Genomic DNA, 15,767 nt, shown 5'->3' on the forward strand with positions numbered 1-15,767 from the left:
TTTCGGGAGTCACTATGGTGGGCAAGACTTTATCACCCTGGTCTTTAGCTGTGATGTCTCAGTTTGCCTCCTCCACAAGTTTGAGATTTCGAGAGCTGGCTAGGGCAGCTTCTGGCCTATTCAGTGTCAGAGTGGGAACCCCCCCAAAAGTGGGGTCCTTTCTCAGCACCAGGCTCTCTCACCCATCCCTTGCGTGTCAGGCTAGAGGCCTCAAGGCCTGAGGGTTCGGGTTGGACCCAAGCACACTGGGCACTGTGCCCTCTTAGAATTGAACCCAAAGAGGGGCCACCCTCGGGGGCCCAGGGCGATACTCACTGCAGGTAGCGGCCGAGCTCCTGCTGGCTGCAGCGGGACCAGTGGAATCGATGGAAGGCAGCCTGGACCAAGGGTGCCATGATGCTGCCCAGCCGTACCTCGTCACCGCAGCGGTTGCCTTGCCCATCATGCTCCATGCCCAGCCTGTGTGGGGAGCAAGGCAGCCTGGATGCACTGACGGGCAGTTTTCCCCGTACCTCAACCAGGAAGGCATTTCTAACAACCACAGCGGGCATCTCGGAGCGTCTCTACTCTGACCCACTTTGACTAGAGTTGTGGAGCCAGAGCCACCCTGTGATGAAGACACCCACAAACAGGCTCCTCTCCATGTCCCCAAGGAAGGCCACCGTTTCCTGGATGCACAGTGAGGGCAGGGCTATCTATATCCCAGAGCATTCTGGGTACTCCTGGATACACCCATCAGCTCTGCAAAACCCATTAATACTTACCTGGCTCCAAGATTCAGGGTCTTTACTGATACCTGGAACATGCATATTTGGACAGAGTCCTGGCTTTTTGACCCTGGGCTACCCTCCCTCAGAGCCTTGGTGACCCCAGGACTTGAATGGGATAACGGCACAAGGCCCTTGGCTCCCTTATGGCCCAGAGCTCACTCTGCCCCCTGGTGCTTTTTGTCTTTGATTTGATTTGTTCTGTCAGCAGAAAGCTGAAGCTGACCTCTAGCCAGAATGACAGGAAAACAAGGCTAAGTGGCTTTCCTACATGACTGCCCCTCTCAGGCACAGGGGAAAGCGGTCAACCCAGAGCAGAGGATCCGATTTCTCCGTACAAGGATGCTCAGGCCACTTACACATGGCCAGTCTCGTGAGCCACCACAAATGCCGAGGAGAAGCCGTCCTCATGGTTCAGGGTGCAGCTGCGGACCGGGTGGCACATCCCCGTGACAGGAGCATAGCCTGGGAGGAGACAGAAGGTGGCTCCAGCCTCCAGGCCTGGAGTCTTACTCCCAGACAGCCCCAGAGAGGATCCATCCTCAGAGCAGTCCTGCAGAATTGACTGCCCCCTGCTGGTGGAACTCAGAAGACACCCACACTGACAGCAGGCCCCCTGCCCATCCACAGAGCTTGGTGGCCGCTTTGCCTGACACAATCCACAATGCCACTGGCACAGGTCTCTGCTGCGCCTTGTCTGTCACCTAGGCAGCTTCCTGCCTGCTCTCTCTTCCTCACCCTGTGGAATGGCTCTGCTTCTTGCTGAGCTTCCCCTGTTACCATTTGCATCCTTCTACGCTGCTGGCTTCGTGGGTTGTCCTTTGCTTAATACACATAATACACATAAATCATGTGTATCTATGATTTATTTCAACCTCCAACCTAATAATAGGTATAAGTATCAATTTATTACAATGTTGGCTTTATAAACAAGCTTTAAAAATTACACTGGTGTGTGTGTGTGTGTGTGCGTGCGTGTGTGCATTTGTGTATGTGTGTGTGTGCGTGCGTGCACACACATAGACACACACACAGAGGTGCATGTGCAGGAGGGCCACAAAGCCTTTGTGGAGGTCAGAGGACAACTTGCAGGAGTTTCTTTTCTCCTCCCACCATATGGATCCCAGGGATTGAACTCGCGCCCTCTGGCTTGGCAGCAAGTGCCTCTACCAGCTGAGCCATCTCAGCCCAAAGCTTTTATGTCTTCACTCCTTTTCTTATCTGTTCTTCTATCGCTTACTAATAGGTGTCTATTGACATCTTCAACCCCGTAGTTTGGACAATTGCTTTTCTTTTATATCTGTTTGGTTTTATGTAGTTTGAACCCTTGCGTAAAGAATCACTTGGTAACCTATCTCAGTAGCCAGGGGAAGAAACAACCCTGAAGCCCGGACTCTGGACACAGTCTCATCTTCAGGCTGTCAAGCCCTATCAGGTTTATCCAGCCATTCCTGACCTTCCTCTGTTCCTTGGGGTGCAGTTGTTTTGTTTTGTTTTTTTGGGGGTGAGATGGGGGTCAGGGCCACGATACAGGCTCTGATGGTTTTCTAGAGCCAGAAAGTTGATATGGCCAACCCAGACACTCAGGCAGTTAAGGTAGCCACACCCCCTCTATGTCCTGCCCCTTTTGTCTAGGCTAGCCCCTTGCAGGCCCCAGCTTCTTCTCCAGCATCTGTAGGCACCCAGCTAACCTTGCATGCCCGAGGGCCCGAAGTCCTGCCGTGTGAGGAAGATGGCATGATCATGGTACTCGTCGTGGTCGGTGTCCGGCTTCTGCTGGAGGTAGGCCCAGCGGCAGACATTCTCCAGACTCTGAGAGGGATTCCCAATCTCAATGAGGCTCATGGACTACAGTGGGTGGAGACAGACAGAAGGATGGGGTTGGCATCTTGCAGATTACTCGGGGTTGAACAGGGAGTTGTGCTGACTGAGTTTAGCCACTGGGGATCTGGTCCAGGACCACGCAGCTTCCTGCTGAGCCACTCCCATTCAGCTCCCCTCTTCTGAACGAAAGAGAAGGTTCCTGGTCACCCTCGCCTGCACAAGTTTCCACACTGTCAAACGTGAAGTGGGCCTGCAGACTTGTCTCAAGTCTCCCCTGGAGCCAAGCCATCCCTCTACCAAGCTCACTCCTCAGTTAGAAGCAGGACCCCATTAGCCCTAGACTGTTGGATGGAGGGGGAAGGCTCCTCATCATGCCCCCTCCCCAGCCCTTCTACAGACAGCTCACAATTGGTAGCTTGCTTCCTCTAGTACTAATGACTGAAGAGACAACATAAGAACACACGCATGTTGAACACAAAGCTTTGGTCTATTAACCAATCTCGGTCTAGCCTACAGACAGGGGAGGCTACCACACCATAGTCCTAGGGACTGTCAGGCTGCCTTTCCCACTTGCCTCATAGGAGTCAAGCAATTCTGAGGTGTGTTACTGTCAACTGCATCCAAAAGAACTCAGAGCAATGCACTCCGCCTTTGATAGGAAGCATGAGCATTCCAGGCAAGGGCACTGGCTGGCAGGTGAAAGACAGCAGCCAGCTGACCGGCATGCCCTACACCGATGTGGGAAGAGATCTCCGGCCAAGTCTTTGAAAGAGACTGGAGAGTCCAGCCAGAAATACACACTCAGGTATTAGGAGCAGCAAGCAGGAGGGGACCAGGACCTGAGGCAGGAGCCAGGTTGACGCAGGGTAAGAGCAAATTGGTCAATACTATGCAGACAGAACCTCTTCCCCCACCGCCAAGAGGTTCTGGGAAGAACTTGAAAACTTGGGTATCTTCAGGGGCCATGTCCACTGAACACTGGCCCATGGCTGGCATTTAAGAAGAGAGGCCCAGGCTTGCCAGACCAGATGTCTCTATCATGAATGTAAAGTTTACACGCTCAGTGGGTAAAGTGCCAGCCCAGATCACAAAAACCTGGGTTCAATTCCCAAGCACCTCCCAACCCAATAGTTGGGTTAGCTTGAATGAAAATGGCTGTAGCCGATAGAACAAACCCCCACCCCTCTCCCCAAGTCACTCACTTAAGAACTTCTGAATACAGCAGCTCCTCCCATGGAAGGATCCCTTCCCACCTTGCAGACAGGGCCCCGACCCTGCAGTGGCCAGAACACCCCCACCACGTTGCAGACTGGACACTGGCTGAATGCATCCTTCCCCCAATGCTGGGCTCCCATCCTGAGCCTCTCTTGGCAGACAAGGTGATTTCACTGCCGCGGCAGGATAATTTATTGAAATATTGATTTGTGTTTTTGTTCTTGTCTTGTTTTGTTCTCTGTCTGTTCCAAGAAGGCAGACTGTTACCAGCGTCCCCCAGCCCCAAGGGGTTCGTGCTATGGGGATAGAGCTCCAGGGGTCTAGGACCCACTTCCTAGCTTTGGAATCCCAAGAAAGATCTCTATAGGGCAGGGTAAAGAGACAGATTTGGGGAGCATTGTCCCAGACAGGAGTTGCACTACAGAGGGGGACCCCAGGAAGGCAGGACTTCAGAAAACAGCAACTATGTGCTGTAGTCTGTGAGCCTTGCTGTGCAGGCAGGCACCCCAAGCGACAAGGAGTGGGAAGTACATACATGGCCATACCTTGATGTCTACTGGGGGAGTGATTTTAGTACTCCAGCCAATACCACATTGGTAAACGCTCGAGTCGCTTCTATAAAAGGATGCGGCATTTGCATAGAACCTCACGCCTCCTTCTGTATCCTTTAAATCCACTCTAAATGACTTGTACCATGTACCACAGTGTAAGTGCGGAGTGCTGGTTGTTAGACTGATTGTTTAGGGAATAACAACAAGATAAAAGCCTGCATATGTTCAATACAGATGCCATGCTTCCTCCTGATTATCCTCCATCTGTAGTTGGTAGAATTGGCAGAAGCGGAGCTGGGGGTGTGGAGAACCAACTGTATTTTCTCCCAACCTTTCCAAGGTTTGGCCTATCTCAAGCGTGCATCAAGGACCCAAGGGACAGTTTTCCTGTTCTTATAGGGTCTGGAGAATTTGGGGGGGTCACAGAGGGCCCTGCCCAAAGGCTAAGTCTGTGCTAAGACATCAATATTGCATCCAGTGGCAAGGAGCAGACCCATGTGCATTCTAGAAAGAGCTGGTTCTTGGGCTGGAGAGATGGCTCAGAGGTTAAGAGCACTGGCTGCTCTTCCAGAGGTCCTGAGTTCAATTCCCAGCAACCACATGGTGGCTCACAACCATCTATGAGACCTGGTGCCCTCTTCTGGCGGGCAGGCATACATGCAGACAGAACATTGTATACATAATAAATAAATAAATAAATAAATAGAAAGAGCTGGTTCTTGCCAGAGAGGATGGGAGTCAGGAAGGGGAAGTCAGGAAGTGTGGCCATTGTACTGTCAGAGGGTTCAACATCTGGGTGTGTAGGGAGACAGGAGCTGTTAGAGCCATGGAGCGGGGGCAATGAGGCAAAGAGAAAGGTGATTTCTGGTTTTGGCGAAGGATGACAATGGAGACAAGGGGAGGGTGTGTGGGGAGTGCCTGATGGCTTAGCAGGGAGGGTGTGGGATCTGGTCATAGTGCTGGGGACAGTCTATCATGGAGATGTTCTTTTCTGTACAGTGTGCTTACCTGGTGCAACCTCCTCCCTGCTTCCCGGGGTAAGAATCCAACACGTAATGGGTCAGACGCTCTTCCTCCAGGCCAAGGGGGAGCCTGGAACCCAAGCTAAGCTAATAGAACAGAAGCTTAAGGGGCTGAAAAGCCTTAGAAGCAAAAGAACTTTCTGCCTTCTTCCTCAGGGCCCCTTTCCTTCATCCCACTCCCCCCATCAGCTGCCTGTCCCGCGTGTCCTTAAGGATTCCTCTCAGGAGTCTGGAGAGGTGGATCTGTGGTCAACAGCATGTACTACCCTTGCAGAAAACCTGAGCTCACAACCACCTGTAGCTCTAGCTCCAAGGGACCCTCTGGTCCCTGTGGGCACCCCCACTCTCACTCCTATACCAACCCTTACCTACCTCTACACACAAACACCTAATTTTTAAATTTTTTAAAAAGAGCTCTTCTTGAGGCAGCGATATCTGGGACAACTGGGGCAGGCCTGGGAGACATGAGTTGGCTATGGGCAGGGCAAGGTACCCAGAGGCCGTCCAATTGCCTCTGGGTCAGCTGCAGGGACCCTGCTAGAAAACCCTGGGTACCCAGTGGGTGCTGGAAACTCCAAAGTGTTGATCCTGCATACACTGTGTCTTCCTCTATATGCGTACTTATGATAAACTTTGACCCTTGCAGGCACCTTATGGCTTCTCTCCACCCCATCTGCATCGTGGGTATCTATCTACCTCTGCACCCGAGCGAGGTGATGATTCTGTGTCCTGGCAGGACGAGGTGAGACGGCTCCTGATTTCAACAAGGTTGCCCTGAACAGCGAGCAATTTAAACGTTGGGAACTTTTTGTTTCTGGAATTTTCCATTTAATATTTTCACATCACAGATGGCAGGTATTCCGAGTGGAGAGCAAATCCTGCTTCTTACGTCGGGATCTCCGGCGGAAGTCATAAAGGCTGGGAGAGCTGTTTGTCTTGCTGGCCTTGGCCATCTGTCTTCCTCTCTGCTCTGGAAGCGCCCAGCATCAGACTCCTACTCATCTTTGCATCCGTTTTTTCTTTTCTAGGAAAATCTTTGTGTACCTGTTTGCAGGTGTGCTGGGGTTGGGACAAGCGAGCAGGAGACAATCCTCAGTGTGTGGGAACCTGACTCTGTAGGCCCGTGGTGCTCTCGCAGTGAGAAGGGCAGGTGCCTGGGGACTGGAGCAGGGGGTGACACGTGGTGCTACCTGGGAGTGGACTATGTATAGCCATTCCCCGAGGCTGAGTGGTAGCTGGAGGGTCTGTCTCCCGATGGAGTGAGGGCTTGCGTCCTGGGACACAGCTCTTCACAGTGACAATGGTTCCGTAACTCTGACCCCAGTGTGGAGACCCCGGATGGGCCAGGACCACTGTGCCTGCAGTGTGGGGGTGTGGAAACTGGGCCTATGACCCAGGGTATAGAAGTCCTGGTGGGGGAGCAGACCCTCCCCTTATCATCTATGAGTCTAGTCCTCCACGCATGGAAGAGGAGGGGGTCTCCAACGAGGCTCACTGAATGTCCCACGGGAACCTTAAGTGATCACCCTCCTAGTATGTGTGGGCTTTACTACCCAAGATCCCTGTTTCCTTGCTATAAAGGGCTAAGGCTAGCCCTGTGTTGCTCACTGGGCATACATGCATGCTTATCACAAAAGGAATGAATGAATGAGTGAATGAATGAATGAACAAAAATAAATATACATACACTGAAGAGTCACACTGGGGCAGGGAGGGAAATACAAAGCCTAGAGGCCGTGGGAATGATAGATGCGTCTAGATGAAGAGGGCTGGAACTCCTAGAAAGGGGTCACCAGTAGGAATGGACCCCTGTGCTGATGGCAACTACCAATTCTCCCTGTGTGTTCATGGCCTTCTGGTCCTTTGAGGCTAAGTCTCTGCATGTATCTCATTTAAATTTCAGAAGTGTCTAAGACACAGTCACTGTTATTATCCTAACTCCCAGATGAGAAACTGTCTCTCATACCATTAAAGCCACTGACTCCCAATCCCACAGGTAGTGGGAGGCGGAACTCATACAGAAGTTCTGCCCTCCAGGTAACTCCACCTCTAGACAGAAGGCAAAGGAAGGACAGGCTCCAGAGGCAACCACCAGGTGGTGCTGCTGCCACAAGAATGAAGTGTCAAGATCCCGCACAAGGCGGGCAGGCTAACTAGGGAGCGCGGCCTGTTCCTCTTGGCTGGGCTGCAGATGCGACCTGCTGACTTGCCTGTTGGGCAGAGGTAACCCTCTACACCCCCCACACAGCCTCTGGGGCCTCACCCTAAGCAAACCAATTAAGACTTATGCAAAAAGTTGTATTTCAACCGGTGCCCTCTGACACTTGGGCTGTTTGCGGCGGAAAGCCCTGAAATATTTATGTGCTTTCCTCCTTCAGTCAAGGAGACAGGAAAATGGGATCTGCCGCCTGGAGGCCAGGCTCGGCGCTTGGCAACAGTGAGGCTCTGCAGGCTGGGTGCCGCCACACGTCTGTGAGCACACAGGTCACACGCCCAATCCCGGGGCCGTGGACAGGTAGCCTGGAACTGGAGATGTGAGGCACAGGCGGTGCTCTGTGTTCTTGGATAATTCGACTCCTCTAGGCTACCTGGACACAAAGTGGTTGGGCCCAACCTGAGCACTCAGCCTACAGCTCAGGGGTGTGACCTGTGACAGTGTGGGCAGGGCATATCGTTGGCAATAGTCAGGGTTAATGTCTGTGGGTGACTGTCTTTCACTGAGGTGGGAAGACACACCCACCTTGGTGGCGCCATTTCCAGACTGGAATATGTATGGAGACGGGACCTGAACAGAGCGAAGCGTTGGTTGCTCTTCACTTTTGACTGTTGATGTGACATGACCAGCTACTTCAGATGCTTGCTACCGTACCTTTCCTGCTACCATACCCTGGAACAAAACCCTTCCCCTTAAGTTGCCTTGGTCAGAGTATTTTAGCACAGCCATGGAAAGAAACCAAGACACAGTCCATACCCACAAGTCCTCGTGCCCCTTGTCCACGCTGGCAGTGACCGCGTGGCCCACTCAGTAATGCTAGTGCTTCAGGATCCAATATGGCTTCAGCTAGAACATCCCAGAATGTGCTAGCCCCAGGAAGCCTCAGGCTAGCCCTCCCAAACAGGCAGGGAACAGGAAGCATGTACAGGGGTGAGGTTAGCGTTAAAGAGCGTTCACGTCTCAATCTTGGTATTGCTGATGTTGGGGCCTGTTAGCCCCCCTTACTCTCTGTGTCTCTGTCTCTCTGTGTCTCTGTCTCTCTGTCTCTCTCTCTCTCTCTCTCTCTCTCTCTCTCTCTCTCTGTGTGTGTGTGTGTGTGTGTGTGTGTGTGTGTGTGTGTGTGTGTAGGGAAAGGGTGTTCTGTCCGGAGCATCTCCCAAGTTATAGCAGCCAAAGTGTTTCTAAACATCACCTTGAGTCCGTGAGTGGGGGACGGAGTGGCAGAGTCGCCCCTGGTTGGCAGCGTTGGCCAGAGGGGAATGTCATGGGGGGTGCATGGGACAGCTCATCCAAGGTCTGTGCCCTTCATCCCACTAGCATGGCAGCATCTGGCTCATCCTCTAGAGACAAAGTGGCTGCGGTGTGTGACCCTCTGAAGCCACATCCCCATTATCATAAGGATGGTTGACAGTGATTATGGGTCTTACCCTTATCATGGGTGGGGGGGGTATCTACCAGGATGGCATCAGAATTCCTGAGCCAGTGGGCTGTGCCAGGCTCCCGATAGGATGAGGCTGTGTGTGAGGATTCCCGATCTACTGCCATTCTGAACTTGCAATTCTTGGCCTTCAGAACTATGAGGCACAAACTTCTATTGCCTATTAAGTATCCACTCTAAGGTGTATTTGTTATAGTGGCTAGAATGGACTCAGACACCCCACAGTGGCAGTATCTAAATCTAATACCTTCTCATCTACTATAGACCAAAGGCATCTGGGTGAAGAGGTATGCCAAGGATGACTAGGGACTGGCCATTATGCCTTGCCCCACTGGGATACCAGAGCGCCTTTGCCAGGCTAAAATATAGACTGTGCATGACCCTCCAGGTCCCCAATGCAAGGCTGTCTGAAAGAAGCCTCCACTTCTCATCCTGGTCCCACTGTGACGGCACAGGTGATACCTTGGGACACATGGCAAGAACACAGTGGTGCTGCTGATCCAAGGCTTGCTGTGGAGTCCTCGCCTCACAGTGTGTCTCTTCCGCCTTCTCCTGACAGACAAGGAATGCTGACCAAGTCCAACAAGCATCCCATGCTCTTGTGTTGGCCTTCACAAGACACCTTATGTCCTCGGAATGTCCCCAAGTCTCTCATCTCCATTCCCTTTGATTTCCATCATCCAAGGAAATATTTAAAATGAGAACACTTGAGTAGCTTTGGTTCCTTCTCAAAAAATCAATTGAAAAGCCAGTTGCTATGCAACCCACGAGTGCGGCTGATGCTCGGCTCCCTGGCTGGTGGTGGCATATTGTGTAAAATATGATAATCTCTTTTCTTCTGATTTTTTTCAAAGAAATGGAGAAAAATGTTGTTTTAGGAAAAACTTGAGATAACTCGGAGGCCTCCCATAAGCTGGAGATAAACAACACGCCACTCGCGTTCGTATTGCCAATTTTACCCCTACTGGAGCCTAGTGGGACCTGGGACCAGGTGGGAAGGGACCAGGAGAAGGAACGAGGCACATTTCTAGTACGATTAGGGATGAATAGTAGGAGCCGTGGGCCTGGTGATGGATTCACACCCCAGAGTGTATTCTGATTGTGGTAGACACAGCCTAGGACCTCCTGGCTGCAGCCACCTTACTTTTGTGGGGCTTAAATTCTTCCAGAGAGGACGCCTTTTTACTAGTGACCTGTCCCATTGCTGGGACAAAATGCCTGGCAAAGGCAACTTAAAGGAGGAGGGGTCGATTTTGGCTTTCAGGTCAAGGATGCATGGAATGGAAGGGAAGAGGTCATGGCAGGAATGTAGGGCAGCTGGTCACGTGACATCCACAATCCAGAAATTCCAGCTGCTTTCTCCTCTGCGGTCAGTCCAGGACCCCAGGCTACATAATGGCGCCACCCACCTTCCAACTGCACTTAACCAAATCTAGAGAATCCCAGAAACTTGTTTCCATGGTGAATCCAAATCCTACCCAGCTGACAAGTTTAACCATCACGGTCCCCAGCAGGAACCCAGAGGTCCCATGCAGAGTGGCTTCCCAGAGTTCATCTGTTACTGTGAACCATATCCATCCCTAGGGTCCCATCTAGCAGCCCAGCTTTGTTTTCCCCATTACTGGATTAGGGTGAGGGTAGGGGCAATAGACGCTGAGTCTCTTGGCCCTCTGGTCTCTGCCTGGCCGCTCTATCCACGGTCTGACCCATCTCGTGGTGTTAACTTTGTGCTGGGCATCTTGTCTGTCACGAGACAAGGAGCAGCTGTGTTGCTCTCTGGGATGTTCCTACACATCCCAGAATGCACCGGGAGGCCAAAGCTCCTGAATTCAGAGTTCATCTCCTACAGTCACAGCACCCTTTGGAAACCCCAACACAGAACTCGCCCCCAGAGCGACACAGGACAGTCTGTGACCTGTGACCGCAGACGCCACCTGCACAACATAAATGCAGAAAGAGAAACTCTCATAAGTAACTGGAGGGAGTGAGATTCTCGGGAAATTTATGGGGTTTAATCACTAAAAAGAAAACAGGGATTTTTTTTAATATCTTGGGCTCAGCCACATTTGCCTTCCCTAATAATTCATCTGCAGGAGTTATTGGTGTGCGACCAAGCAGGGCTAGAGGCTAGATTCCTGCTTGGTCGGGCTCTGTGGGCCCTGCCAGCTGCCCAGAAATGGAGCAACCCTGTCCTGTGTGGCCTGTGGTCCAGAGGGTACACAGCCTCCCCTTGCAGATGGCCGCTTCTGTTCCTGCAGCCTGGGGCTGTTTGTCCGTAGCCAAGCACCAAGCCTCTTGCTGTTTAGCTCAACACTGTTCCCCAAGGGGTCTGTTAAAGTTGAGGTGTCCTTGGGGTGGCAGAACTATCTGGAGGAGGAGCCTCATGGGAGGAAGTTAGGTCAGCGGGGGCCATGCCCTAGAAAAGGATGTGGCGGCATCAGCTTCTCTCTTTGCTCCCAGCTTCTCTACAGCTCTATTCTGGGGGCGAATTCCCATCGCTTGCTCCACAGTCCTCACGCTGTTCCGTCGTGAAAGGTTCCAAAGTCACAGGTTGAGCAGCTATGGTCTGAAACTCTTGAAATCACATCCACGTGTGTGAGTGTCCGTGGGCAAATGTGCACCATGCACATGCCATGTTCATGCAAGGACCCACAGAGGCCAGACAAGGGAGAAGACATCCCTGGAACTGGAGTCTCGCTCAGCAGTCAGTTATCCTGTAGACCCTGGGAACCGAACCTAGTCTTCTGCAGTAGTAAGAACTTTTAACCTCTGAGCCATCTCTCCAGCCTGGCTGCCAGGAACTTTGCTCTCTAAATTAGCTCTCGTCCACAGGCGTTGTTGGGTCACAATGTTTGCAGGTGGAATTTCAAACAAAGTCAGACAGCCTGTATGATGGTGGTTCCCTGCGCTGATATCACCTAGTGACATCACAGCCATCTGAATTGTGTGAGGTCAGCACAATGGCAAAGTGTCTGCTTACACATTCCTTGGGATCTGTGCCCACTGAGTGATCAGACTGTCTGTCTTTATCATTAAAGTTTCACTCCATGGATTTTACCATTGGGTTTTAACAGGAAAAAAAAAAAACTAACTTTGTCTGCTCTTTGCAGATATTAGTTTCTCATCATTTAAATCTAAGAAAAAATTTAGAATCACAGTATGAGAACCACTTATGTATCAATAAACATGCATCTTGATTATTTACACTTGAGTGTGTATGTGAGAATGTGTTGTGGTGTTTGTGTGTGGTGAGCGTGTGTAGTGAGTGTGTGTGTGTGTGTGTGTGTGTGTGTGTGTGTGTGTGTGTTATACATAGGGAGACAGGAGGTCAATGTTGGGTTTCTTCCTCAATTCTCTCCACCTTATTTTTGAGTCCGGGTCTATTCCTGGCCCTGGATATCCTTGATCCAGCTTCGCTGGCCACTGATATCCAGGGATCCTCCTGTATCTGCTACCCCATGCTGGGGTTATAGATACAGCCCACCATGACCAGATTGCTTATAGACAAATGCTAGGGATCCAAATCCAGCTCCTCGTGTTTGCATAGATGGGCCCACTTGTTGCTGGTTTTACTGCCACTGCCTCCTAGGTGGCATTTTTCAAAACAAGTTCTGTGGAATGTCACTGTCTGGAGGAAAGGATCCCACAGCGAAACAGGTCTGAAGAACGGCAGGTACCAATGTATTGCATAGAGCTTTGCAGCCATGCTCCCAAATCCCTGGGCCATGCTGCCACAGTGAGCACCTGTTTCCCGTTGCTCTGGGAGCACCGTCCATCCTCACTTCCTGCATAAGTATCTATTGTCATCCAGCTGCACAGAACACCAGGGAAACTCGCTTCTTTTCCCGCCTTTAAATAAAACGTTGGCTGTCTACCTATCATCTCTCAGGACTTTCTCCAAACGTTAAGAACAAGTGACCCTCCCATGTTCCATGCCCCAGTCACCCACGCTCTGCCCATCTGTCTTCACTTCACCTAGGGTCTTTGTCAGCTGCCACCACGCATGGACCACTCCCCTGTGCAAACAATTCTCGTCTCCATCTCTACACTCCAGGTTTTCCTAGGATTCCAGGCCCATATGCTAGCCCATCCTGGCCACCGCGACTGGGCCACCAAGCGCCCGGCACGGCTTAGCTGAACTCCCGAGCTTCTCCCTACAGCCACAGCTCACCTTGTGTTTTCCGTCTTGGGTATCTCAATCAGCCTTTCCATACTGTGATGACATGCTTTGTAAACAGAAAAGGTTAGCTTAGTTCATTGCTTTGGGAGGTTCAACCGCCAAGAGCCTTGCTGATATGTTCTCTGATGAGGGTGGCACACCAAGGCGGGAACCAGTGGCCACATCTCTAATGGGAGCAGAGGCAGACAGCAGGCAGCGCCCTGCACCCCCTTTAGAGAGCAAACTCCAATGACCAAAAGGCCGCCTACATCCCACCGGTCCCACCACCTCAGGTAGTGCCATCTGAGGACCAACATTTTGATATTGGGACTTCAGGTGACAATGCGTGAACCACAGCAGTCCAGCATCATCTACCTGGCTGAGTGTCTCTCTACCTGTGCCCACCTAGCATCTAGGGGCTCTCAATGTGGCCTCCCAGCACACTTTTTATCTGCCTTCCTTTCTCCACCATTGAGGCTATGTTCAAATCTACACATCTTCCCCTTAATGACAACAGTGTCCCCAGGGCAGGGACCCTGGTAGAAATGCAAACTGGATCAGGTCCCTCTAAGAAAGCCAAACTCCATGGCAGAGACATACGGAGCCCTGTACCATGGTCTGGCTTTCATTTATTTATTTTTGAGACAGGGGCTCATGTATCCCAGGCTGGTCTTGAACTCACTACATAGCCAAGGATGACTGTAAACTCCTGATCCTCCAGCCTCCAATCTAACTCAACAGTGCTTATGATTATGGGTGTATGCCAAACCCCATCTCCACCCCTGTGCATACACAGCTGGGGCTCTGTGCACATCAGGCAAGCACTCTACCAAACAAGCTACATCCTTAGCCCTGATCTGGATTTTTAAATTTGTTTGTTTATTTATGTGTGGGTAAGAGAATGTATATGTACATATGTGTGTATGTGTGCCTCTGTACATATGTAGGCCAGATGGGGATGCTAGTGTCCTCCTATCTTATTATCTGTCTAGTCCATTAATGTAAAGTCAGTCTCTCTCTCTCTTTCTCTCTCTCTCCTTCCTTCCTTCCCTCCCTCCCTGTCTCTATATCTATTTTATATCTCTCTGTCTCTCTATCTCATCTCTCTCTCTGTCTCCATCTCTCTGTCTGTCTCCATCTCTCTCTGTATCTCTCGTTCTCTCTCCTTCCCTCCTCCTTTCCTCTCTCTATAAGATTGCCAGAAAACCCCAGCAGCCTTCCTGTCTCCATCTCCCTTGGAGCTGCGGGTTCAAGCATTTGCGCACACATTCAGCTTATTATGTCCTAATTTGATGTCCAAACTCTGGTCCTCGTGGTTGCCAAGTGATCTTAACCCTGAACCATCTCTTTAGCCCCATGTCAGCATCAGCATCTGCTACCTCCATCCTGGCATTCTTTTCTCCACTCTACTATCCTCTCTCCTTCCAGCACAGAGCTGGAAGGCTTACCTGTATTCAGTATCCACACTAGGAGACAGGCAGATGCTCTTGAGGCCTGAGAAGATTTATGGCTTTTCGGTACAGTTCAACAACGAAACTTGCAGTTTTTAAACTTTTCCTCTTAAGTAGTATGGTGGGGACCACACAGGGACTGAAAACTGTCCCTGATGCCCAGATCAACCTGTGGAAGGCTTTCCTCCCTTTCTGAACAGATAATATGTGCCATAAAACAGGGGAGAATGGAGAACATTAGGGGAGAATGGAGAACATTATGAAAAAACCCACACCCAATCAAAAAGCAGAGTTGTAGAACCCAGTCCCCATGGGCATGTCTGTGAAACTCCACACCTAAGACTCAGGGAACATCGCAGAAGAGGGGGCTAAAAGATGGCAAGAGCCAGAGGATCAGAAATTTGCCACGAGACTGTGTCTCCTGGTAATTTCAGGAGCGCCCATGAAGTCTCACCAACACGGCTGTGCAAACACAAGCTGAGCAGTGTTGAGGACCAACAGAGATGCTGAGCCTCGGCCCACTCAAAGAACTACAGGCAACTGCGGAATGCTGAGAGCAGGAGAAACAGTCTTCCCTGGGAAGAGCACACCAAGTGGTTACCTGGTACTAAATGGTCAGCCTCATAACACACACACATTATATATAATGTGTGTATCATCATTCAGACTGAGCAGTTTATAGTTAGGAATATATATGTATCTACATATATGCATCTAACAATTAATGAAAAAGAGCCAATGAGTTTGAAAGACAGCAAGGAGGGATATATGGAAATGTTTGGAGGGAGACAAAGGAAGGAGGAAATGATTTGATTATAATCTCAAAAATAAACTTTAAAAAAGGTAAAAAAAAATAAATCTGTACAAAATTAAAGTCGATTTCATTTGAAAAGCAAAAGCGGGGATACATCAAGGACTTCACCATTTCTGGCTTGAGTGAGCGACGTTTGCTGATGTCTCACTCATTTCAAGACATATTAAGCAAGGAGAACATGACACGATGCGTGTTCGTGTATTTTGAAATCAGCCTCTTTCCATGTCTGTGCTCAGTGCGACTCTGCGCCATGGCTGTCAAAGGCAGTATGTCTACGAAGGAGTATGGATCCGCTTTCCCAACTAAACAGA

At 50.7% G+C, this 15,767-nt stretch overlaps 1 protein-coding gene across 1 annotated transcript in view; it reads right to left on the reverse strand.

The window, feature by feature from the left end:
• The window catches only part of Adamts2 (ADAM metallopeptidase with thrombospondin type 1 motif 2), a 197,421-nt gene that overhangs the window by 24,850 nt on the left and 156,804 nt on the right, over positions 1-15,767 (reverse strand). The window contains exons 6-8 of the mRNA XM_041664732.1: positions 2,459-2,615; positions 1,127-1,232; positions 316-459 (exon numbers count right to left, since the gene is read on the reverse strand). Of these exons, the coding sequence (XP_041520666.1) occupies positions 316-459; positions 1,127-1,232; positions 2,459-2,615 (407 nt within the window). The remainder of the gene's footprint in view (positions 1-315; positions 460-1,126; positions 1,233-2,458; positions 2,616-15,767) is intronic.

Source organism: Microtus oregoni, unplaced genomic scaffold (assembly GCF_018167655.1).
Source record: "Microtus oregoni isolate MIOR12 unplaced genomic scaffold, Mior012 000015F_ref0000493, whole genome shotgun sequence".
Classification (NCBI taxonomy): Eukaryota; Metazoa; Chordata; class Mammalia; order Rodentia; family Cricetidae; genus Microtus; species Microtus oregoni.